The sequence below is a fragment of the Engystomops pustulosus genome, chromosome 7 (assembly GCF_040894005.1).
Source record: "Engystomops pustulosus chromosome 7, aEngPut4.maternal, whole genome shotgun sequence".
In the NCBI taxonomy this organism is placed as follows: domain Eukaryota; kingdom Metazoa; phylum Chordata; class Amphibia; order Anura; family Leptodactylidae; genus Engystomops; species Engystomops pustulosus.
Window position 1 is genome coordinate 136,270,458 of NC_092417.1, and position 24,073 is coordinate 136,294,530.

General features: G+C 43.0%; 2 protein-coding genes across 4 annotated transcripts in view; one reads left to right on the forward strand and one right to left on the reverse strand.

The window, feature by feature from the left end:
* Positions 1-690: 690 nt before the first annotated feature.
* Positions 691-19,149, reverse strand: LOC140068821 (uncharacterized). Its single transcript, XM_072114207.1, has 4 exons — positions 19,051-19,149; positions 6,024-7,871; positions 3,581-3,640; positions 691-738 (listed from the first exon to the last, which is right to left on the reverse strand). Exons 1-4 carry the CDS (start codon positions 19,147-19,149, stop codon positions 691-693), a joined length of 2,055 nt encoding a protein of 684 aa, XP_071970308.1.
* LOC140068969 (transmembrane protein 272-like) overlaps positions 13,194-24,073 on the forward strand; it is a 57,462-nt gene continuing 46,582 nt past the window's right edge. For 2 of the 3 annotated variants that reach the window (XM_072114314.1, XM_072114316.1), the window contains exons 1-3: positions 13,194-13,295; positions 19,511-19,584; positions 20,486-20,521. In XM_072114314.1, the coding sequence (XP_071970415.1) occupies positions 19,518-19,584; positions 20,486-20,521 (103 nt within the window). In that variant the 5' untranslated portion in view covers positions 13,194-13,295; positions 19,511-19,517. Of the gene's footprint in view, positions 13,296-19,510; positions 19,585-20,485; positions 20,522-22,688; positions 23,119-24,073 lie in introns of those variants that run through there. The other variant, XM_072114315.1, reaches the window with a different exon arrangement.

Consider the following 24,073-nt stretch of genomic DNA (forward strand, 5'->3'; position numbering starts at 1 on the left):
GACGAGACCGGGCTGCAGCGGGGGCACACGGAAGAGCACGGATGCGCCCGCGATCCGAGACAGGGATCGCAGGAGCACCCGTGACAGATTCTACCATCAACATAGACAAAGGTTCTTTACTGTAAGAGCAGTGAGACTATGGAACTCTATGTACATGTTCAAGAGAGGCCTGGATGACTTTCTGGAGAGAAAAAAATATCACAGGTTTTGGGGATAAAACATTTATTTAATTCTTAAAGAAAACCTACCATTTGATTTGATGCTCAGCGATCTGCGGCACACACTATTACATCAGCAGCAGCGCCACATCACAGTGTGGGGCGGCTGGCAGATCGCATGGACACGTCTCTGACGGCTAATACAGCAGAGAGAAGACCGGAGAGGAGCCACGCTGAGGATAAGGAGCCGCAAAGATTATTGGGGCGCCGGAGGGTGAGTATGTAAGTTTATTTTTTTTAATTGACTCATGTATAAGCCAAGGTGAGGTTTTTCAGCTTATTTTTTGTCCTTAAAAACCGGGCTTATACATGAGTATATACAGTAATTACAAACACCTTACAGCTGATCATTGTAGCCTGGGACTGAGATTGCTCTAGCTATACTGATGCAGGATCATATCTTGGATCATATTTTGGATCATATCTTGAATCCCTGAGCTGAGTGGTTTTGCTGAAAAAACAATTATAACATTCAGGACTTTGAGAAAGTTGGTTCAGCATGGCTGCCTCGATCACAGTGCTTGAAATTACAAATGGAGATTAGTCAAGCATGAATAATCAATCTGAGCTGGATCACTCAAACACAGCAGCTGGGGGAGGTTGCAGCAATTGATTATTCTGTCTGTCAGGGAGAGGAGTGATTGCATAATCCTCTCCTGCAGAGAAAAACTTGCGTACAGCACAGAGATTAACCAAGATATGATCCTGCATCAGTGTAGCTACACATTTTCAAGGTATGTTTTTTTCATAATGCATCAAATCAGATGGTAGGTTTCCTTTAAGTCTGGGACCACTTGTAGTTATATACTTGTACACAAGAGACAGTATAATAGTAGCTGTATTCTTGTACATATGGAGCAGTATTATAGTAATTATATAATTGTACATAGGGATCAGTATTATAGTAATTAGATTCTTGTACATAGGGGGCAGTAGTATAGTAGTTTTATTCTTGTACATAGGGGGCAGTATTATAGTTTTTTATTTTTTTTTTTATTTTTTTAAGGAGCGGGATTATAGTAGTTGTACTACTTGGCCACAATAAAGTAGTTATTTTCTGGTACGTAAGGGACAAAAATGTTATATTCTACTACTTAGAAGGCATTATCATTTTTCCCTTTGTATTATACATAAACAACACAAAGACAAATGTTATGATGCCAACTTGCTTGTGTGTTTGCTTTATGTAACCCGGGGATTACCTGTACATGGCTGAGTGAATGTAATCAGAGTCTTCTTTAAAAGGGGTTGTCCACTTTCAGCAAATAATTGATAAGGTTTGTGTAAGGAAAAGTTATACAATTTTCAAATATACTTTCTGTATCAATTCCTCATGGTTTTCTAGATCTCTGCTTGCTTTCCTACTATAGAAAGCTTCTATGTTTACTTCCAGTGGATAGAAATCTGACACCTGTGTGACCATGGACAAATATCTATCCACTGGAAGTAAACATAGAAGCTTTCTATAGCAGGAAAGCAAGCAGAGATCTAGAAAACCGTGAGGAATAGATACAGAAAGTATATTGGAAAATTGTATAACTTTTCCTTACACAAATCCTTAACATATCAATTATTTGCTGAAAGTGGACAACCCCTTTAACAACATGTGGTTCCTTACTTGTATTCTTCACTAAATCAGCCAGCAATATTCATGCAGGAATCTGCCCCTTCTCACCCAGCAAAAAAGGGTGATGCAAAAAAACTTTTAAACAATTAAATGGCCAGCCCAGTAAAAACCCATTAGAAAAACTCTGGAAAATGCTTGGTGACAAACAGTGGCATAACAAGACCCCAGTGGGCCCCGGTGTGAACTTAGAAACGGGGCCCCCATACACCTAAACCCTCACTGCCGGCTCCATACCGCATGTAATTCTTCAGAATACACATATTTCATATATACACTCCACAGACATAAACACATATACACTACATATGCATAACACACAGGGGCATAACCAGCTGAGACAGGGCCCCATAACAGACCTTTGAATGAAGCTCTTTATACAAAAACATTCATTTTTAGACTCATACACGTGTCTACGCATTCATACATTTATACACGCATACAGTATATACACATAAAATTTACAACATATACAGTATATATACACAGCATACACACGTATACAGCATACACACATATACAGCATATATACACAGCATACACACATACAGCATATATACACAACATACACACACATATACAGCATATATACACAGCATACACACACATATACAGCATACATGCACAGCATACACACACACATATACAGAATATATAAACACTCATCCATTATATACAACATACACACACATATACAACATATATACATACACATCAAGTATATACAGCATACATACACATATACAGCATGTATACACACATACAGTATATACACACATATACATCATGTATACACACACATACAGTATATACAGCATACACACACATGCATGCAGTATATAAAGTATACATACACATATGTAGCATGCATACACACACATACAGTATATACAGCATACACACAAATTTAAAGCATATATATACACATGCATGCAGTATACAAAGCATACATACACATATACAGCATGCAGTATATACACACATATACAGCATGTATATACACACATACATACAGTATATACACACATATACAGCATGTATACCCACATATACAGCATGTATACACACATACACTATATACACACATATACAGCATATATATATATATGCACATACAGTATATACACACATACAGGCATATATACAGCATGCACACATATACAGCATATATACAGAACATACACACACATACACATCATATATACACATGCATCCAGTATAAACAATAGATAAAGCATATATATACATATATATAAACAATTACATATACAAACACATATACATTTACTATTAATTATACTCACCCACTCACAGGACGGGCCGCAGTTGCGGTGGGTGGATAGGCCTGCCCGCTGGTGAAGAGGGTGGACGAGCCGGTACCTGTTGCAGGTCGGACAGGGCGGGCCGGCCTGGTCGCATGTTGGACGAGGCGGGCCGGGACGTGCGGAGGTCAGACGATGCGGGCCAGGGCTTGCGCAGGTCAGACGGGGCGGGCCGTGCAGAATGTCAGCTGGGGTGTGCCTGGAAGCACGTCGGGTGGGTGGGCCGCAGTAGCTATCACCGCCCCCTTCCCCCGGCAGCTATCGCCGGGGTGTTAAGCTTTTACAGGAGGGCCCGGGCCGCGAATGTGACTGCCCGGTTATGCCCCTGGACAGATGCATTAGTGACATCCCCGGCCCGGGCCCCCCAGACCGATGGGCCCGGTCGCAAGTGCGACCGCTGCGACCGTGATCGGTACGCAACTGGTGACAAAGTTAAAGCCAAGAAACTCACAACAGTCACAGAACTGTGGAAGAGACTGAAAGAAGAGTGGAACAAAATCACATCAGTACAGTGTAAGAGAGTAGTGAGGTCCTGTGGCCACAGATGTGCTGTAGTCATTCACAGCAAGGCCTGTGCACTTTCAACTTATTGATGACTGTTGTATTTGTTAACATTGTAAAACATTGTTCTAGTGACATGATGTTCCCCCTTACAAAAATCTATTCATTGTTGATCAATAGAGATAAAATTATTTCTGAAAAAAATCAATTGATCACATATTGTTCTCTCATTTTGATCTGCAGTGCATGCAGCACAGCACAGCACCCTCTCCCCCCTCAGTATATGTGTAGTACACAACCCCAGTATATGTATGTAGTAAAGCACCCCCACTGTAAATATGTAACACAGCACAAACCCTCCCAATATAAATGCAGCACAGCACACTCCACCCCCCAGAATAAATTTAGGACAGCACACTCCCCCAGTATATATGTAGCACATCACACTCCCCAAGTGTATATGTAGCACAGAACCCCCCCCCCCCCAGTATATATGTAGCACAGCACTCTCCCCCAGTTAGAGGCATAGCTACCAGAGGGGAAGGAGGAGCGGTAGCTCCAAGGTGGAGGTCCAGGGACTTTAAGGGAGTGTTCACACGTGACGTTAATACATGATTTTCAAATGAAATACAAATACTAAGAAGAAGAGACTTTCCTAATTACCTTGCTGTCAACAATGTGTTAACAAAACACATGCATTTCGACAGGTCATTGGCATTGCTGTTTGTGCAGCAATGCTAAGGGGAGAATGAGGACATGTGTGAGGCAAGTGGTATGTGTTTTCTGCTTGTCTCTGTGTCTGCTGTTTCTGTCTGTGTCTTTGTAACTCATTCACTCTGTTACCTGTATATATGGGCACAGCTCAGTACTACTATCTCTATCCCGTATAAATGGGCATTGCTCAATACTACTTCCCCCATCCTGTATATGCAGGGACTGCTCAATACTACTACCCCTATCCTGTATATGCAGGGACTGCTCAATACTACTACCCCTATCCTGTATATGCGGGCATTGCTCAATACTACTACCCCTAGCCTGTATATGCGGGCACAAATAAGTACTACTACCTCTATCCTATATATGGGCACAGCTCAGTACTACTATCTCTATCCCGTATATATGGGAACTGCTCAATACTACTACCCCTATCCTGTATATGCAAGCATTGCTCAATACTACTACCCCTAGCTTGTATATGCGGGCACAAATAAGTACTACTACCTCTATCCTATATATGGGCACAGCTCAGTACTACTATCTCTGTCACGGCGAGGACGCCACCGCCTCGTCACGTGACGTGGGGTGCAACTGTACGGGTTAATTTAGCCTGCTCAAACTTGCGCTCACCTTTCACTCAGGACACAAATTGAGCCTAAATCACACCTCATACAGCTCCAGCACCAGAACCAGACCCGCTGCCACCACTTATTGCATTTATACTGGGACCAATAAGTATCCCACTCTACATCAATTCTTGCTCTCAAGCAGTCACTTTGTCACACCACTAGACATGCACTTTAGCAGTAACACAGCTAGTCACACTTCACAAGGCTATGAGTTCGCAGAGCATACAGGGACCAAAATTAAAGTGAAAAGCTTTAATTACAAAAAGTTGATCAGTGCATAAAAAGATATTAAAAACAAAAGAATTACAAAGGACACACAACACGGCAAAACAGTTATAAAATAAAAAGGGAGAAAAATAACAGAAACTTACAACTTAAAGTAAATCCTGATCCCTGGAGGTGGGAGAAATAAGGAACACACTCCGCTTGTCAAGCAGCCCCCAAAATGTGAACACCAATTCTTGGATTTCATATTGTTTTATAACTTCTCAGTTTGGTTCAGATTTCAGAACCTCCCATTCATTAATTAGTCCAGAGGGTCATTCAGGATTGGGCAAAGTTTTAATGAGGGGGGGAGAGTCCAGGAATATTTTAACAGTCTTTTGTTTCCAAATCCTGATGCAGAAGAGGGGTGGTAGGGAGACCAAATGTCCTTTGGGGTCTGAACAGACCAGTCTTCAGTTCAGAGGTTATCAGGCTGTTAAAGCTCCAGGATGTCATAAAAGCTGCCTGGACGCTTCAATAGATGCCAAATATTTAAACAAAGTTTGTAATTGCCCAATAGTTAAACCAATCTTATGCATTCACAAATAATATCTCCTTGACACCTCCCCCTTTCAAGATTGGGCAAATTTGAAATGACCCACGCCATTTTAAATTTTCCCAAGCCAATAACCAATAATACATAGCAGAAGTTCAGTACCATAAAAATCATTGCCATAAGATGTGATAACATTGGCACATCAACCATCTGGTCCTTTGTCCTGTGTATAAGGCCAAGTAATATCACTTGTACACTGCTGTGCTGGGACCCCCTGCTGACTTTATGGCTTTGTGCTGCAGAAACACTAAGTTCTGTGTCCCCTCTCCCAAGTGTGAAATGGTTAACCCTCTCCCTGCTGGATGAAATGCCAATGGAGTTAAGTGTAGGACTACTGTACCCAGTTACATTGTGTTTTGGTTTTCCCGCTGTACAGCTATTAGAGTCCCTCTCTTTATCATTTATACTACAGGGCTTAGGTTGGACCACTGACTGAATGCTCTCCTGAGAGTCCATATGCTCCTGCTCCCCTTTCTGATCGCTCCCCAAAACTGCACTGGCAACACTCATCACCGGGAACCCGACCTCACTGTGGACCCCAGTCGCCTCTCTCAGCACTGGTTCTAGTGTACACGCTGTCTTTGGCTCATAGACACACTGCATCTCCCCAGTCTGAGTAGAGGCATCTTTGTGGCTCATGCTCTGAGCCTTACTCATCTTGACACCTCTTGTCTGCTCTAGGACCTCTCCTTGAGTAATGGCCTCCACCAGATCCACACTCACGACCTTAGAGCTTTGAGGTGCAGATTCAGAGACTCCATCTTGGCAGCCTCTCACACCCTTCACCATATCTGCTGACTGCAGGGTTATCTCTGGGGGCCCATTCACCACCCCCTCCCCCGTAGCTTCCTCATACTGGGACACCTCTGGTTCTGGAGCAGGCATAGCCTTGCTCTTGCTATCCTGTCCTCCTTCCCAGACCAGTCCCCTTGGGCTTCTGTCCATTTTCTCATATGATTGTTGTACATCAGGCACATACACAGTTGTCATTTTTCCCAAATCATTTCCCAACAATACATCCACAGGCAATTCTTGTGACACTACCACTTGTCTGATACCTCTACCAGAACCCCAGTCCATAAAAACCTTTGCAACGGGCACTCCTGGATGGCATCCAGTTATCCCCTTCACAGGCAAAGTCTTTTCTGGAATGATGTCCTTAGGGTTTATGACCTCAGGGCGAACTAAAGAATAACTTGCCCCTGAGTCTATTAATCCCTGGGTGACTCTATCACCCACTATCACAGTTTGCATATGGTGCTGTAACTTGTCCATATCACCAGAAAGCAGCATGACTACTGGTACTGTAGAGTAGACAGTTGCCCCTCTCTCTGGGCACGCAGACCTCAGATGACCCACTTTGTTACAATTAAAACATTTGCGCATATCCCCCTGATTTATAGACTCCCTCAGTGTAATGTTCTCACCCACTTTGGAGACAGAAGGCTGTGATGTTGTCCTGGCTTGTTTCTCCTTCCAGCTGGTGGACCTTTGGGGGGAAGTTTCCCTCTTGGCTTCAGGCATCCGGTTGGCAGTATAGGAGTCTGCAATCTGCGCAGCTTCATCCGCAGTTTTAGGCTCCTTGTCACAAACAAACTGTCGTACATCCACAGGACAAATGTGCAGAAACTGATCTTTTATCATGAGATCCTCCAGGTCCTCACGGCTGTTGACAGAAAGTCCTCGGGTCCACTGTAGAAAGGTAGTCCGTAGGTTGCCTACTGTATCAGCGTAGCTGTCGGTTGGTTCTCGCTTTACACTCCGGAATTTCTTGCGGTAAACCTCTGGAGTTAGGTTGTACTTTTTAATCAAAGCAGCTTTTATAGCATCATAGTCCTCATCAAGCTCAAGAGGAAGGTCAGCAAATACTTCCAGGGCTTTGCCTCTTAGCCCTGGGCTTAAATACTGTGCCCACTGCTCACAGGGCAGATGGTATTGTCTGCAGGTCTTTTCAAACGACCGCAGAAAAATGTCCAAGTCCCCATCCTTGTCCAGTACTGGAAAACGTTCTTGACGAGGTCTTTTGGGGTCTACAGCCTGGGATTGGGGTTGCACAGAATTGATACCCCTTTCAATACGCGCCATTTCCAGCCTGAATTCTCTATCAGCCTGGCGCTCACGCTCTGCAGCTGCTCTCTCCTCTCTCTCTGCGGCTGCTCTCTCCTCTCGCTCTGCGGCCGCTCTCTCCTTTTCTCGCTCTGCGGCCGCTCTCTCCTTCTCTCGCTCTGCGGCCACTCTCTCCTTCTCTTGCTCTGCGGCCGCTCTCTCCTCTCGCTCTGCGGCCGCTCTCTCCTCTCGCTCTGCGGCCGCTCTCTCCTTCTCTCGCTCTGCAGCCGCCTGATTAAACTGAAGGATAAGCTGCAGACGCAGGCTAGGATCACATTCACCTAGCTGCTGTAGGGCCATTTGTAGAGACACATCCATGCCTACCTGAGGGCTCCTGCTGTGGGTAGCCTCAGGGGAAACTCTTCCAGGATTAATGTCCATATCTTGGCTCCCTTGAGCCGTGCCAGATCCTTGCTCTGCATCTTGCTCCATCAAAGCATAAACCAGCAGCTCTTTGGACTTGTCAGCCGGGTCGATACCTCTCTGCTCACAGAGGTGGACTAGAGCCTCCTTGCTCTGTCTCTTGTAGATGGTTGCCATCACTGAATGCAACATTTGCCAAATAAAAGATAGAAAAGAAAAACGGGGTAGGGGAACTGTTTGCACGTGTGTCTTAGAACAGCACTGATTTGGTCAGTGTAAAACTAGGGTACTCCTCGCAAGGATTCCACTAGTCCTTAAGTGCTGGGGTTAGTTACTTAATCCCAACACTTAATGCTCTGACAAAAATGAATTTATCCCACCGCTGCCACCAATTTGTCACGGCGAGGACGCCGCCGCCTCGTCACGTGACGTGGGGTGCAACTGTACGGGTTAATTTAGCCTGCTCAAACTTGCGCTCACCTTTCACTCAGGACACAAATTGAGCTTAAATCACACCTCATACAGCTCCAGCACCAGAACCAGACCCGCTGCCACCACTTATTGCATTTATACTGGGACCAATAAGTATCCCACTCTACATCAACTCTTGCTCTCAAGCAGTCACTTTGTCACACCACTACACATGCACACTCAGCACTCCAGCAGTTACACAGCTAACCACACTTCACAAGGCTATGAGTTCGCAGAGCATACAGGGACCAAAATTAAAGTGAAAAGCTTTAATTACAAAAAGTTGATCAGTGCATAAAAAGATATTAAAAACAAAAGAATTACAAAGGACACACAACACGGCAAAACAGTTATAAAATAAAAGGGGAGAAAAATAACAGAAACTTACAACTTAAAGTAAATCCTGATCCCTGGAGGTGGGAGAAATAAGGAACACACTCAGCTTGTCAAGCAGCCCCCAAAATGTGAACACCAATTCTTGGATTTCATATTGTTTTATAACTTCTCAGTTTGGTTCAGATTTCAGAACCTCCCATTCATTAATTAGTCCAGAGGGTCATTCAGGATTGGGCAAAGTTTTAATGAGGGGGGGAGAGTCCAGGAATATTTTAACAGTCTTTTGTTTCCAAATCCTGATGCAGAAGAGGGGGGGTAGGGAGACCAAATGTCCTTTGGGGTCTGAACAGACCAGTCTTCAGTTCAGAGGTTATCAGGCTGTTAAAGCTCCAGGATGTCATAAAAGCTGCCTGGACGCTTCAATAGATGCCAAATATTTAAACAAAGTTTGTAATTGCCCAATAGTTAAACCAATCTTATGCATTCACAATTAATATCTCCTTGACAATCTCTATCCCGTATATATGGGAACTGCTCAATACTACTACCCCTATCCTGTATATGCGGGCATTGCTCAATACTACTACCCCTAGCTTGTATATGCGGGCACAAATAAGTACTACTACCTCTATCCTATATATGGGCACAGCTCAGTACTACTATCTCTATCCCGTATATATGGGAACTGCTCAATACTACTACCCCTAGCCTGTATATGCGGGCACAGATGAGTACTAATACCCCTTGTCCTGTTTGTATGGGCACAGCTCACTGCTAGTAATAAAAAAGCCAAGTTGATGGATATACCAAGTACTAAACACCGCGACCATAGCGTGCCCAAGGCAACATACGCCTGCCACTCCGGTATTCTGCACCCCGGCTGCCTCCTGTCACCCGAAGAAAGGCTATGCCCCGGTGGGGGATGTTGTAAATTTTGAGAGGGGGTGCCAAGAGCTCCAGATGTAAGTCCAATGTCCCTCATCGGCAGTGCCATAATTTAAAGCTGATAGGCCCCAGTACAAAGTCTGTGCCGGGCCCCGAATAAAATGTATGGTTTATAGTATTAGCTTTCTCATATGGGAAAGTGACTACCACTATATGGTCACTGTATTTTGAAATACTGATACACCTGGGCTGGGGGCCCAATTTTGTGGGTTTTGCCCCCCTATGCTGAACCCCTAGCTACGCCTCTAACCCCTGTATATAGGTAGCACATCACACGCACTGTATATATGTTACACAGGAAAAACCCCCAACATTAATGCAGAACAGCACACTTCCCTGTATTGTATATGTAGCAAAGCACCCCCACTGTATATATGTAACACAGCACACTCCACCCCAATATAATATGTAGCATAGCATACCCCCCCCCCTACACACATCTGCTCTTATAGTTCAGTTGCGTTTTTAAAACACAATACCTTATATGCTTGAATTGAAGACCTCTGTGTGGATGCTGTTACACATTAACCCCTTAAGGACGCAGGGTTTTTTCGCTCATTTCACGCTCTCCACCTTCAAAAATCATTTTTACGTGTACAGACCTGTGTGAGGGCTTATTTTGTGCGTAACAAATTTTACTTTCCCGTAATGTTATTTATTTTAACATGCCGTGTACTGCGAAGCTGAAAAAAAATTCCAAATGTGGAAAAATGGGAAAAAAAACGCACATGCGTCACGTTCTTGTGGGCTCAGTTTTTTCGACTTTGACTGTGCGCTCCAAATAACACCTCAGCTTTATTCTTTGGTTCGGTGCGATCACGGTTATACCAAATTTATCCAGGTTTCATTGTGTTTTAATACATTTTCAAAAATTAAACGAATGTGTACATTTCAGACATTTGGGCGCCATTTCCCGTCTCGGAGGTCACCGCCGGCCGTAACCGTTTTTATATTTTGATAGATCGGGCATTTTGGGACGCGGCGATACCTAATGTGTCTGTGATTTTTACTGTTTATTATGTTTTATATCAGTTCTAGTGAAAGGGGGGTGATTTGAATTTTTAATATTTTATTAATTTTTTTTTTTTTTTAAACTTTTTTTAAACTTTTTTTTTTCACTATATTCACTATATCTTAGACCATCTAGGGTACATTAACCCTAGATGGTCAGATCGCTCCTACCATATACTGCAATACTTCTGTATTGCAATATATGGCATTTTTGCAGCTTTGTCATTACAATGAGCCACTGGCAAACGAAGACCCGAGGCTACCATGGCAACCGATCGCCGCCCCCCGATGACGTTCGGGGGCGCGGCGATCGGAATAAAGATGCCACGTCTTTTAAATTCCAGCGGCGACTTTGCTGGCGGCAATCAAAGGGTTAATGAAAATGCACCTCAAAAAGGCAGACACAAAATAAAAATCACACGGGTGAAAACGCAAGTTAAGACACTTTATCCAAAAATCCATTAACCCCTTAAGGAGGCAGTCTTTTTTTGGTCATGTTTTGCTCCCCACCTTCAACTTTTTCATTTTTCGTGTACAAAGCTATGTGAAGGCTTATTTTCGACGTTACAAATTTTACTTAATATTAATATTTCATGCTGTGATGTCAGGATGAGTGGATCCCCTGGACCACCGCGGAATGTGGTACTAGCCGACACCTGGGACCGGAATCTAACGGGCACCTGGTCTTCACCAGGGCCTGTCACAAAGCGGGATGGTCTAGCTGCGGCAGGTTACCACCAAGTCGTTCCGCAGGTGCGACTAGCCCGGGGTGGCAGTCGAGGTCAAGGTACTTTAGTGGAAGACAGACTCGTGGTCAGGTCCAGGCGGCAAAGATCCAAGGCAAGTCCAATCTGGTTTCAGGCAGATGGGAACAGGAACACGGGATACAGGCACTCGGGAACACAGGAACGCTGGCACGCAGGAACACACAGGAGCACCGCAATACAGGGATATCACTGGGGCACTTTCTCTAAGGCATAGGCACATAGATCCGGCGGGGCAGGAAGGGAGGTGCCAGATTATCAGGAGAAGGTGTTCATCTAGCGCACCAATCAGCCGGCGCGCGCACGACAGTCCACTGGGGAGCAGGAGCCAGGACAGGTGGGTTCGGGGCTGCAGTTGGAGCGGGGGCACACAAAGGGGCACGGGTGTGCCCGCGTTCCGAGACAGGGATTGCGGGAGCACCCGTGACACTGTGTACAGTGAAGCTGGAAAAAAATCCAAATGTGGTAAAAAAAAACCCACATCTGCGTCTATTTCTTGTAGGCTCAGTTTTTACGACTGAGCCCTTTTCATACAGAGGTGGGGTTTGTTGCATATTGCAGCAAACACCCACCGCTAATACCCACAGTCGGTACTTTGCCATCTTTGTTGCGATTGTCGCTCCCCCGAACGTCTTTGGAGCTTGTTGCAATGAGCCAGTTGTGCATTGTGATGAATACTTTGTAAAGAGGCCATATACTGCAATACAGTAGTATTACAGTATATGGTAGGAACCATCAGACTATCTACGGTTAATGTACCTAAGAGGGTTTAAAAGATAGTAAAAAAACAAAAATGTAAAAAAACTTAAAAATTCAAATCATCCCCTTTCCCTAGAACCGATATAAAATGTAAATGTAAACAGTAAAAATCACAAACACGTTAGGTTTTGCCGCGTCTCACAATGTCCGATCTATCAAAATATAAAAACCTTGTTGCCAGTTGAATCCCATGATGGAAAATAGCCCCTAAATGTCCGAAACTTTACTTTTACACCTTTTAACATAAAACATGCAAATAAAAGAGATCAAAATGTTGCTCAGTCCTCAAGAGGGTAGCAATGAAAACATCAGCTCATTTAGCAAAACATGACACCACACACAGCTCCTTACACCAAAGTATGAAAAAGTTAATAGCATCAGAAGAAGGCGACTTTTTTTTTGTTTTTTTGTACGCATTTGTTTAAATTTGTTACGCAGAAAATAAGCCCTCACACAGCTTTGTACACAGAAAAATGAAAAAGTCATGGGTTTTCAAAGGTGGAGAGCGAGAAATGAGCAGAAAATCCCTTAGCGCTGAAAGGGTTAAAGGGTATTTGCTTATAAAAGCCATCAGTAGGTGAACAGACTATAGCAGCTGAATCTGCATTTGCACCTCCGGCCCTTTGTCTTAATAAGAGCGTTCTTATCGGCAGGCTTTCCAGGGAACATGTGAGTGAAGCAAGATTTTTTCTCAATGCCTTCTAAGGTATGTAACGCTCCTTTTTTTCCATTGTATTTCGATGTAGTAGCATATTTTGTGTTTGCACATACAGGATATAAATTGAATCACAAAATAAAATGAATTATGAATGAGCTGTCATTCATTCTTTTATCTTTATTTTACTTGATGCTTGAAGTAATGTACTCATTGTTAGAAGGTGGTAAGGGACCGTGTAGGTACACCTACATCACTATCATATATCACCAGCTTATGATCTGTCTTTTCACATAATGTGACTTGGTTGTGGATAAACAGATAAAAATGTCTTTAAGCCACAGCCGAGAATCAGCATGGTACAGCCTGACAACCATGGTCCCTTATCTCCAAAGAAACTTCTCCTGTGGATTGCTGTGAGTGTAACCATAGGGCCCCCAATGATGGGCACAAAGGGGAAACTAAAGGTCCCCTGAAAAGCCCAGTACAGAACAACAGGCATGTTTGATCTGTGCTCCAGTCTCTTTTATGGGACTTCAATTAGTCCTCTGTTTCTCATGATTCAGGGTTCCTATCCTGTGGACAGTTGATGGATGGTGCAATGCCTTTAAATTTCTGATTTATAGTTTGTCTTATTCACACATCCCCTTTTTTTTTTTTTTTCTGATATCCATTATATTTTTACTAATCTGTGGTCTGTTAGATCCTGTCCTATTTTCTTCACGCTTGCCGTCCCATAATTTTCACTGACAGCAATAGAAGTCTTTTTGGGTCAGCAAAAAAAAAAAAGCACAATGGATGTGAAAAAAAGATGTTTGAATAAGCCCTTAGGGTGCGGTCACTTGTTTAGCGCTTGGATTCTGTTTCTAAATAGAGTCAAATCACACAGGGGTATTCCACAGCCCAATCGCATATTTACCTCCTTCCCGACATGCAATTAGCACATTGTAATGAATGAGGAGGAAAATCCCCCTATACTGGTAGGTATAAATCGGAGAACCTAGGGTGAAAGTACCTTAGGGGGTCTGAAAAATAGTAAAAAAAAAATAAATTAAAAAAAAAACTAAAAATTTAAATCATTCCCCCTTTCCCTAGAACTGATATAAATATAAGTAAACCGTAAAAATCATAAACACGTGGGGGCACATTTACTAAGGGTCCGTCGGACGCAATTTCGTTGGGTTACCCAAATTTTTCCTTTTTGCACGCGATCGGATTGTGGCGTATCGGTGCCGACTTTCATGCGACACAAATCGGGGGGCGTGGCCATCGGACAACCCAACTGATCCGGACAAACCGCGGAATTTAAAAGTGAAATTGTGTCGTAAGATCAGCACTTACATGCACCGAGGAGAAGGTGAACTCCGCGAGACCTCAGCGCTGAAGCGACACATGCAGGAAATTGGATGCACGATCTTAGTGAATCGCGGCAGCTCCGATTCCTTGTCGCACATTTCAGATCGGCGGCGTCAACGGGATGGGTAAGTAAATGTGCCCCATTAGGTATTGCCATTTGGAAAAATATAAAAGAATTCAATAAAAAGTGATCAAAAGGTTGTAAGTCCTGAAAATGGTAGTATTGAAAATGTGATCAAAAGTAGCAAAAATGACACCACCCACAGCTCCATAAAGCAAAGTGTGAAAAAGTTATTAGCTCCAGAAGATGGCAAAATTAAAAAAAATTGTACAGGTTTTAAGTCTTGCAAATGTATGAAAAATTTTTAAAACCAGTACATATTTGGTATCCTCATTATCATACCGAACCAAAGAGTAGACATGTCATTTGGGGCGCACAGTGAAATCCGTAAAATCCAACCCCACAAGAAAACGCCACAAATGAGTTTTGCAACAATTTTCACTGCATTCAGAATTTTTTTTTCCTGCTTCCCAGTACACAGCATGCAATATTAACCCCTTAATGCCAAAGCCACATTTCACCTTCCTGACACGGCCCATTTTTTCAAATCTGCCCTGTCTCACTATAAATGGTTATTTTGAAACGCTTTAAAGGAAACCTACCACTTGAAGTGGCAGGTTTCAGAAGAAAATACCGAGCACCAGCTCGGGGAGAGCTGGTGCCGGAGCTTATTTTTGTTAGTGTTTTAAACCGCGGTATCGCGGTTTAAAACACTTTTTAAACTTTATAGCCGGCGCAGGGAGGTACGCTCTCGGCGCTTACCATGCGCGTGGCTCTCCTTCACTTCCTATGTAGCCGCGCGCACGGTAAGCGCCGAGCGCGTACCTCCCTGCGCCGGCTATAAAGTTTAAAAAGTTTTTAAACCGCGATACCACGGTTTAAAACACTAACAAAAGTAAGCTCCGGCACCAGCTCACCCTGAGCTGGTGCTCGGTATTTCCATCTGAAACCTGCCACTTCAAGTGGTAGGTTTCCTTTAACATATCCAAGTGGTTTTAAAATTGTTTTCTCGTGACACTTTGTACTTCATGTTAGTTGAAAAAATGTAATGGTATGTTTTGCATTAATTTATGAGAAAATCAGATATTTGGTGAAAATTTGGAAAAATTCTCGATTTTCATAGTTCAAAATGTTCTGCTTTTTACCACACAGTCAGTCAGTTTTCGTGTACAAAGCTATGTGAAGGCTTATTTTCGACGTTACAAATTTTACTCAATATTAATATTTCATGCTGTGTGCCAGGATTCGGGATGAGTGGATCCCCTGGACCACCGCGGGAGGTGGTACTAGCCGACACCTGGGACCGGAATCTAAGTGACACCTGGTCTTCCCCAGAGCCCGTTGCAAAGCGGGATGGTCTAGCTGCGGCAGGTTACCACCAGGTTGTTCCGCAGGTGTAACTAGCCCGCGGTGGCAGCCGAGGTCGAGGTACTTTAGTGGAAGACAGACTCGTGGTCAGGTCCAGGCACAGGGTCAGGGCAGGCGGCAAAGATGCAAGGAAAGTCCAATCTGGTGTCAGCAGTGGGAGGACTAGGCAGATGGGAACAGGAACGCTGGCACAGGAGCACCGCAATACAGGAATATCACTGGGGCGCTTTCTCTAAGGCATAGGCACAAAGATCCGGTGAGGCAGGAAGGGAGGTGCCAGATTATCAGGAGAAGGTGTTTAAAGCTTCGACAGCCGGCGCAAGCACACCCTAGGAGGCGGGGACGTGCGCGCACGGCAGTCCACTGGGGAGCAGGAGCCAGGACAGATGAGTTCGGGGCTGCAGTTGGAGCGGGGGCACACAGAGGGACACGGGTGCGCCCGCATTCCGAGACAGGGATCGCGGGAGGACCCATGACACTGTGTACAGTGAAGCTGGAAAAAAATCCAAATGTGGTAAAAAAAAAAACCCACATCTGCGTCTATTTCCTGTAGGCTCAGTTTTTACAACTGAGCCCTTTTCATACAGAGGTGGGGTTTGTTGCATATTGCAGCAAACACCCACCGCTAATACCCACAGTTGGTACTTTGCCATCTTTGTTGCGATTGTCGCTCCCCCGAACGTCTTTGGAGTTTTGTTACAATGAGCCAGTTGTGCATTGTGATGAATACTGTGTAAAAGTAGGAGTGGTAGAACCTTTCAATTACAGGCGGTCCCCTACTTAAGGACACCCGACTTACAGACAACCCATAGTTACAGACGGACCCCTTTGCCCACTGTGACCTCTGGTGAAACTCTCTGGATGCTTTACTATAGTCCCAGACTGCAATGATCAGCTGTAAGGTGTCTGTAATGAAGCTTTATTCATAATTCTTGGTCCAATTACACCAAAAATTTTGAAACTCCAATTGTCACTGGGGCAAAAGAAAAAAAATTGTCTAGAACTTCCATTATAAAATATACAGTTTCGACTTACATACAAATTCAACTTAAGAACAAACCTCCAGACCCTATCTTGTATGTAACCCGGGGACTGCCTGTATTTGTCTCAACCCATTATCATCCACACCTGCTTTTGGCTTCAAAAACTGCATCTGAAAAACTGAATATGTGGACGCACCGTTAAATGTTCTGTAAAAAATAACAAATTGCAAAAGTTACTTGTGACTGCACCCTTAGGCCCCTTTCACACAAAGATCCGAGGCTATCTATTACAATGTGCGATTTGCACATTATAATAGATGGTGTGCAAAATCCTCATATACTGCCATACTGTAGTATGGCAATATATGGTAGGAACCCTCAGACAACCTAGGGTTAAAGTACCCTAGGGTGTCTGAAAAACAGTAAAAAAAAAAAAAAAAAAAGAAAAATTCAAATCACCCCTCTTCCCTAGAACTGATATAAACAGTAAAAATCATAAACACATTAGGTATCGCCGCGTCCAAAAATGCCCGATCAAAATATAATAACGGGTTTTCACTGCATTCAACCCCGTAACAGAAAATAGCGCCCAAAATTCAATATCTAGAGCATAACAATTTTGTATAGGTTTTATAATGTTTTCATACATTTAAAAAATAAAAAATTAAAACCTCCTGTACACTTTTTTTAAAAAATTTTGCTATCTTTGGCGCTAATAACTTTTTCATACAGGTGTACGGAGCTTTGGGTGGTATAATTTTTGCAACTTTTGATGACTTTTTCAATGCTACCATTTTTCGGACTTTTTGATCACTTTTTATTCAATTTTCTATGTTTTTCAAAATGGCAAAAAAGTGCCATTTTCAACTTTGGGCGCTATTTTCTGTTACGGGGTTGAATGAAGTGAAAACCGTTTTATAACCGAATTATATTTTGATTTGGGCATTTTTGGATGCGGCGATACCTAACTTGTTTGATTTTTACTGGTTATTTATATGACTTCTAGGGAAAGGGGGTGATTTTGAATTTTTAGATTTTTTTTAAATTATAATTTTTTTTTTTTTACTATTTTCAGACCCCTAGAGTACTTTAATTCTTGGTTGTCTGATCGATCCTACCATATACTGCCATACTATAGGGTAAATGGGTTAAAACGAGACAGCCTCGGGTCTTCGGAATATGATGTCACGGGGAGCAACGATCTTTGGCAGCTTTGCCAGTGGCGATCAACGAGATCGGTGCTAGCATATGAAGCAGACTTGCCGACTATGGAGAGAGCTCAGCCCTGAGCCCTCTCCATACACCAGCAGCACCATGCTCCATGCACAAGCACCCGACGCACACCGCTCTATTACGCCTCGGTGTGGGGTTAATATTCATAACATTTTTTATTTTTATGTTTTATTTTTTGTGGAACAAGCTGTTCTTTTTCTTGGTATCATGTCGGGGTAAATGTTACTTTTCGATCACTTTTTATGCTGATTTTATGAGATCATGCCATCATTTTTGAGTTTTTTTTCGGCGTTCGCCATACGGGTTAAGTCACTATTTTGTTTTGAGTGGTTACGGACGTGATGATGCCCAATATGTCTTTATTTATTTTTTTTTTTTTTTGTGATTTTCACTTTTTTTATGTTGTATTTGATTATTACATGGGATGGGACATCAGGGGACTTATTATTATTTTTTTTTTTTCATTGCCACCGATTGTTGCGACGATGCACTAAAGACTTCCCGGTCACAATGACTGAAATGTCAATTGGGTTAAACAGCTGGGTTTGCAATAGTCGCAATCCCCCGTGTTACTGAGGGATCCCAGCTATCGCGTGCTGCCGAGATCCCATAGTGATCACAAAGGCTCAGCTTCTGAGCCCAGGCGATCACCATGATGTAACTTTACATCAAGGTGCAGGAAATACCTCCATCCTATGACGTAGAGTTAGTCAGGTTGCGAGAAAAGGTAACCAATGTGTTGTGTGTGTGTGTGTTGTATGTGTTTTTTTTTGTTTTTTTTTTGTTTGCACAAATCATCTCTTACCTGGGTAAGATTATCTCTGCTCTCGGCTACTTCCTTGAAACTTTTGCAGGAAACACTGATAGCACTAGAATGTATCATAGTGCTGTCAATTTTTATCATGGACCCGTGGGGCATTTATTTCCTTATACTCGCATCAAAGTAGGACATGCTGTAATTTTTATGCATCTTAACATAGACGCACAGCAAGAAAAAAACAGTTTGTAAAGTTCTATTGAACAGCTATATGTTTACTTTCACAGATAAATTACCATATAGTAATATGGTGCCCCTCCCCCTTAAAAGTTTGAGAGTTTTGGTGGTCCGGTGATGCCCATTAACTACTGTATTCAGTAAAGCACATAAAATGTTTCATTAGTTTAAAAAAAATCTATATTTTGTTGCCTTAAATCTACATGTGTAACCAGGAGTGTTTTACAGTCTGTAATTGATAATTAAATTAAAATGTTTTTATGTCTCTCAGAACATCAATGATGGAAGACTCTTCACATATTTCTAGTGAAGCACTAATACAGAAAGAGAATTCAACTAGCTCAGGTGAATATAGTGATGTGGAACACACATCTTTAGACACACATCTTTACTAAATCTGGTATTTGGTAAGCTACATTTTGATCATTGTTAGAGATGAGCGAGCACTAAAATGCTCGGGTGCTCGTTACTCGAGCCGAACATTTCCAGATGCTCGAGTGCTCGTTTCGAGTAACGAGCCCCATTGAAGTCAATGGGAGACCCGAGCATTTTTCAAAGGGACCATGGTTCAGGAATAAAATGTGTTATTTAATTGAAAAATAATGTCTTCTGATAATTTGCAAACATCTGCGATCTATTCTTCACTGTTCCGCGCGTATATTATCTCCCGACAAGTTAGCAGATGTAAAGAACAGTGAAGAATAGAATAAAAACAGTGAACACAGTGAACACAGGATCATTTAAGATAAAAACACAGTGCAGAACACAGTGCAGAATAGATTACAGATGTTCGGCACATCTGCTTACTTGTCGGGAGATACGCGCGGAACGGCGCGAACAAAATAGCATGTGAAGAACAATATATATGTGTGTGAAGAACACATTGCAGATGTTTAAATACATCTGCAATGTGTTCTTCACACATATATATTGTTCTTCACATGCTATTTTGTTCGCGCCGTTCCGCGCGTATCTCCCGACAAGTAAGCAGATGTGCCGAACATCTGTAATCTATTCTGCACTGTGTTCTGCACTGTGTTTTTATCTTAAATGATCCTGTGTTCACTGTATTTATTCTATTCTTCATTGTTCTTCACTGTGTTTTTTTTAATTAAATGCTCGATCTCGAGCAGGGGAAATACTCGTCCGAGCAACGAGCCGTCTCGAGTACCCTAATGCTCGACCGAGCATCAAGCTCGGACGAGCATGTTCGCTCATCTCTAATCATTGTCTATCTGTGTTTCAGAAAATCCAGTGAAGACCTTTTCAGGCACCAGTGCAGGTGAGTAGTAAAAGACTTGCGGTGCTGCTGTGTGGCATCTTCAGTATCTACATGCAGACCATCTACTTGGTATTTATGGTGCATTATATTGCAGTTTTAAAGCAGCAATTTATCTACTTGTCTACAAAGCTACTTTATCACCCCTGCTAGGGAAGAGTGAAATTGGGGTTTGAGTGGTTTCCCCAAATACCGGAAAAAATAGGGGAGCATGAAATTGAACCCAAACCTCATTGAAAATGTGGGCAGAAAGGGCTAAAGGGCTGGAAAATGATGGTAATAACAGGGCGGTTGCCCTGTCCAAAATGTGCTATGGAAAGTAGTTAACATAATAACATAGGCTAAATGAAAGAAAGAAATTTTAAAAAAAAATCATGTCACAGCAGTTAAAAGCACTCTGGGAGAACCCATCCTTCAGTGCCAGTAGACGTGTGCAAAGTCTATAGGGGGAAGAGGGATATTATAATGAAGGGGAACATTTTAAGGGAGTGGCAGACTATAGAAGTGTGAACTGAGTTTTATAGTCTACTGGAGACCACAGAAGTGACATATTGTGGGACATTTACTTACCTGGACGCTGGAGATCCCTGAAAGTGCATTGTCCGACTCCAAAGAACTGTGCCGTGATTTACAAAGATTGAGCGCCCGATATTGTGCATGTGTCGATTTCCCCGCTCAGGTCCGCCGGAGTTCATCTTCTTCTTCCCGGTGTATGTAAGCGCATTGGATGCGACACAATTTGAATATTAAATCCCCTGATTTCTGTCGCATGAAAGCCAGCACCGCTGTGCCACAATCCGATCGTGTGTCACACAATCCCCTTCTAAATCTCTGTCACAGAGCCGCGTATCCAGAAAGTCTGCCGGAAATGCGATCCGCGGACCCATAGTAAATGAGCCCCAATGTATGGGAGTGCAGGCTTAGTGGGGTCATAGTAGAGAGGACTGGGAATACAAGTAATTTAACTGATGTGGGGGGAAGTGGGTCATAGTCTAATTTTATAGTTCATCCTTCATTATAAGAAATATCAGTTATAGAAACAAGCAAATAATTATAATTTTCTATTTATAAATGAGCCCGATTTTGTGCACTTGTGGATGGGGCAACATGAGATGTAACTATAGCCCTGCACACAATTACTAGTACTGCGTAGAGTGCAGCTTTCCACGCCGTAATAGTAAGGCTTGTAGACAATGTCGGTTTAGCTTTGCACCGGAGCTGAGCCCGCATTGGGGAAACATGGGGTGTCAGCAGTAATCTATCGCTGACATCCCTGTGTAACACCCAATTGAACAATCGCTTGTTCATGTCCCATAACGGGACAAGTAAAAAAAAAAGTAAAATAAAAATGCAAAAAAAAGGTTTTATAACAAAATAAACAATTAATAAAATAAAAAAAACATACCGTATATACTCGTGTATAAGCTGAGTTTTTCAGCACAAAAAATGTGCTGAAAAACATCCCCTCGGCTTATACACGAGTCATACAGTCATAAAAAAATCTTTCAAAAATAATAAACTTATATACTCGCCCTCCGGTGGCCCCGACCTGCAGCGTTGCTCCCCCGATGTCCGCACGGGTCCTCTTCTGGCTCCCGCGGCCGTCTTCTGTCTTCACTAACTTCGCGTCATACTTGGTGCCGTCCAGGGGAGAACAATGGCGGCGCCCGGCACGAAGTTAGTGAAGAAAGAAGACGGGCGCCGAAGCCAGAAGAGGGCCCGCGCGGACATCGGGGGAGCAGCGCTGCAGGTCGGGGCCACCGGAGGGTGAGTATATAAGTTTATTATTTTCTTTTAATGCTGGGCTGGCTGTATACTACTGGGGACTGTGCTGTATACTACTGGGGGCTGCTGTATACTACTGGGGGGGTCTGTGATTAATGCATTTCCCACCCTCGGCTTATACTCGAGTCAATAGGTTTTCCCAGTTTTTGATGGTAAAATTAGGGGTCTCGGCTTATACTCAGGTAGGCTTATACTCAAGTATATACGGTACCTCTCTAAAGTATGCAGAGTTATCACCAAGATGGCCGCCACTTAAAACTACAGGTCCCATGATCCTTTAGTTCTCAGTAACTCCTCATACCTCTTGCGCTCTGCTCCCAGTAATGATGTAACACACTGTCCTGCTCGGTTACCATAGTAATGTCTGTAACTGCCATCCCTGCACAGCACCACAACACTGGTCATACTGCATGCACTGCAACCAACCGACAGCCAAATGTAGTGGTGATTACATGACCTGCCCAGGCAGATGCAGGACATGTGATGTGGACATGTGACCTGTGTCTGTTTCGCACGGAGAAAATCAACTTACTAAAGGACCAGTAGCATTTTAATTCTTCATTACAGAGTATTTCCACAGCATTTTTCTGCTCAGAGGAACAAAATTTTAGATAACAACTAATTACATATTAGCGTATATTTTAAAGACCCATTTGTATATAAAGTATGCTGATTCCTGGAATACCCCTTTAAGCTATAAACTGGCTACGTTCTGAAGGGGTTAAATGCCGAACAAGGATCTGACCCAGATTCAGAGTTGATATCAAGATCTGTATGGAAATTTGGATTGTAAAGCATGTCCCTTTATCTTCAATGTAAGTATTTAAGATTATCAGACACAAGGATGAATGGATCTATTAAATGCTGGCTGAACATAGCACACTTGAATTTACTCTTAGGTGTGCAAACAAACAGCCAAGATCAAACATTGAAGTGCTCATTATAACCTGTCATATGAGCAATGTTTATTTTATTTACATGTGATCCAGTGTGTTTTTTTTTTTTTTTGTCCCATTTGTTACTGTGAGAGAACCACACAGTTGTTTGACATTACCAAGGAAGTTAAAACTTGCTACCCAAGTCTCTCAACATGCCCTACTCCATTGCAGCTGTTATGTCGGCTGTTTGCAAGAATATCTGTTTGCGGTTATTATTAGCTGGTTGATGCAGCTTGAAGTGTCTAACAGCTAAGTTACTACTTAACTGAAATGTTTCCCATCTTGAGGATCCATTGCCCTGTGTAAAATTGGTATCTAAACAATATTTTGTGACTGCACTATTGAGGTATCTATATTATGCAGATCTGAGCAAGGGTATTTAAGCTGCCATTTTAGAATGATTAACTTACTACTGTATATGCTGTCTCTAATATGCAGTATATGTACTTGTCACGAACCCGAGTCGCCGGGTTCTAAACACGGTGTTCGCGTACGCCAGGGGACCACGCAAATTAGCCCTAAGCTCCGCCCACTCACACAAAATGGCGTCCTTACGCTAATTCCTACTCTCCTAGCACACGGCAAACCCACTCAGCTTAATTCTCATGTCAGGGAAACCAAACGCATTCGGATCCCAGACACTACACACGCACAGCCCAGGGGGCGCACAACCACACTATGTACCCCCCTACCACTTACGTGCCTATGGAACGCTACTACACAGGGCCACGCTGCACCCCGAAAGTCACCCGTTCCATACAACGGCTGCCACCACTCGTAATTATGGCTTACGAGAAGCCCACACCAGGACCGCACACATACACCCAGATAC

What these genes read in the sequence shown, in the direction of transcription:
- LOC140068821 (XM_072114207.1), bottom strand. Translation starts at nt 19,149, where the DNA reads ATGATAAAAATTGACAGCACTATGATACATTCTAGTGCTATCAGTGTT. An exon ending in GCAGAGATAATCTTACCCAG is followed by an intron (nt 7,872 to 19,050) that starts GTAAGAGATGAT and finishes CCCCAATCCCAG; the next exon opens with GCTGTAGACCCCAAAAGACC. An exon ending in CCCAGCACAGCAGTGTACAA is followed by an intron (nt 3,641 to 6,023) that starts GTGATATTACTT and finishes CTCTTCTTTCAG; the next exon opens with TCTCTTCCACAGTTCTGTGA.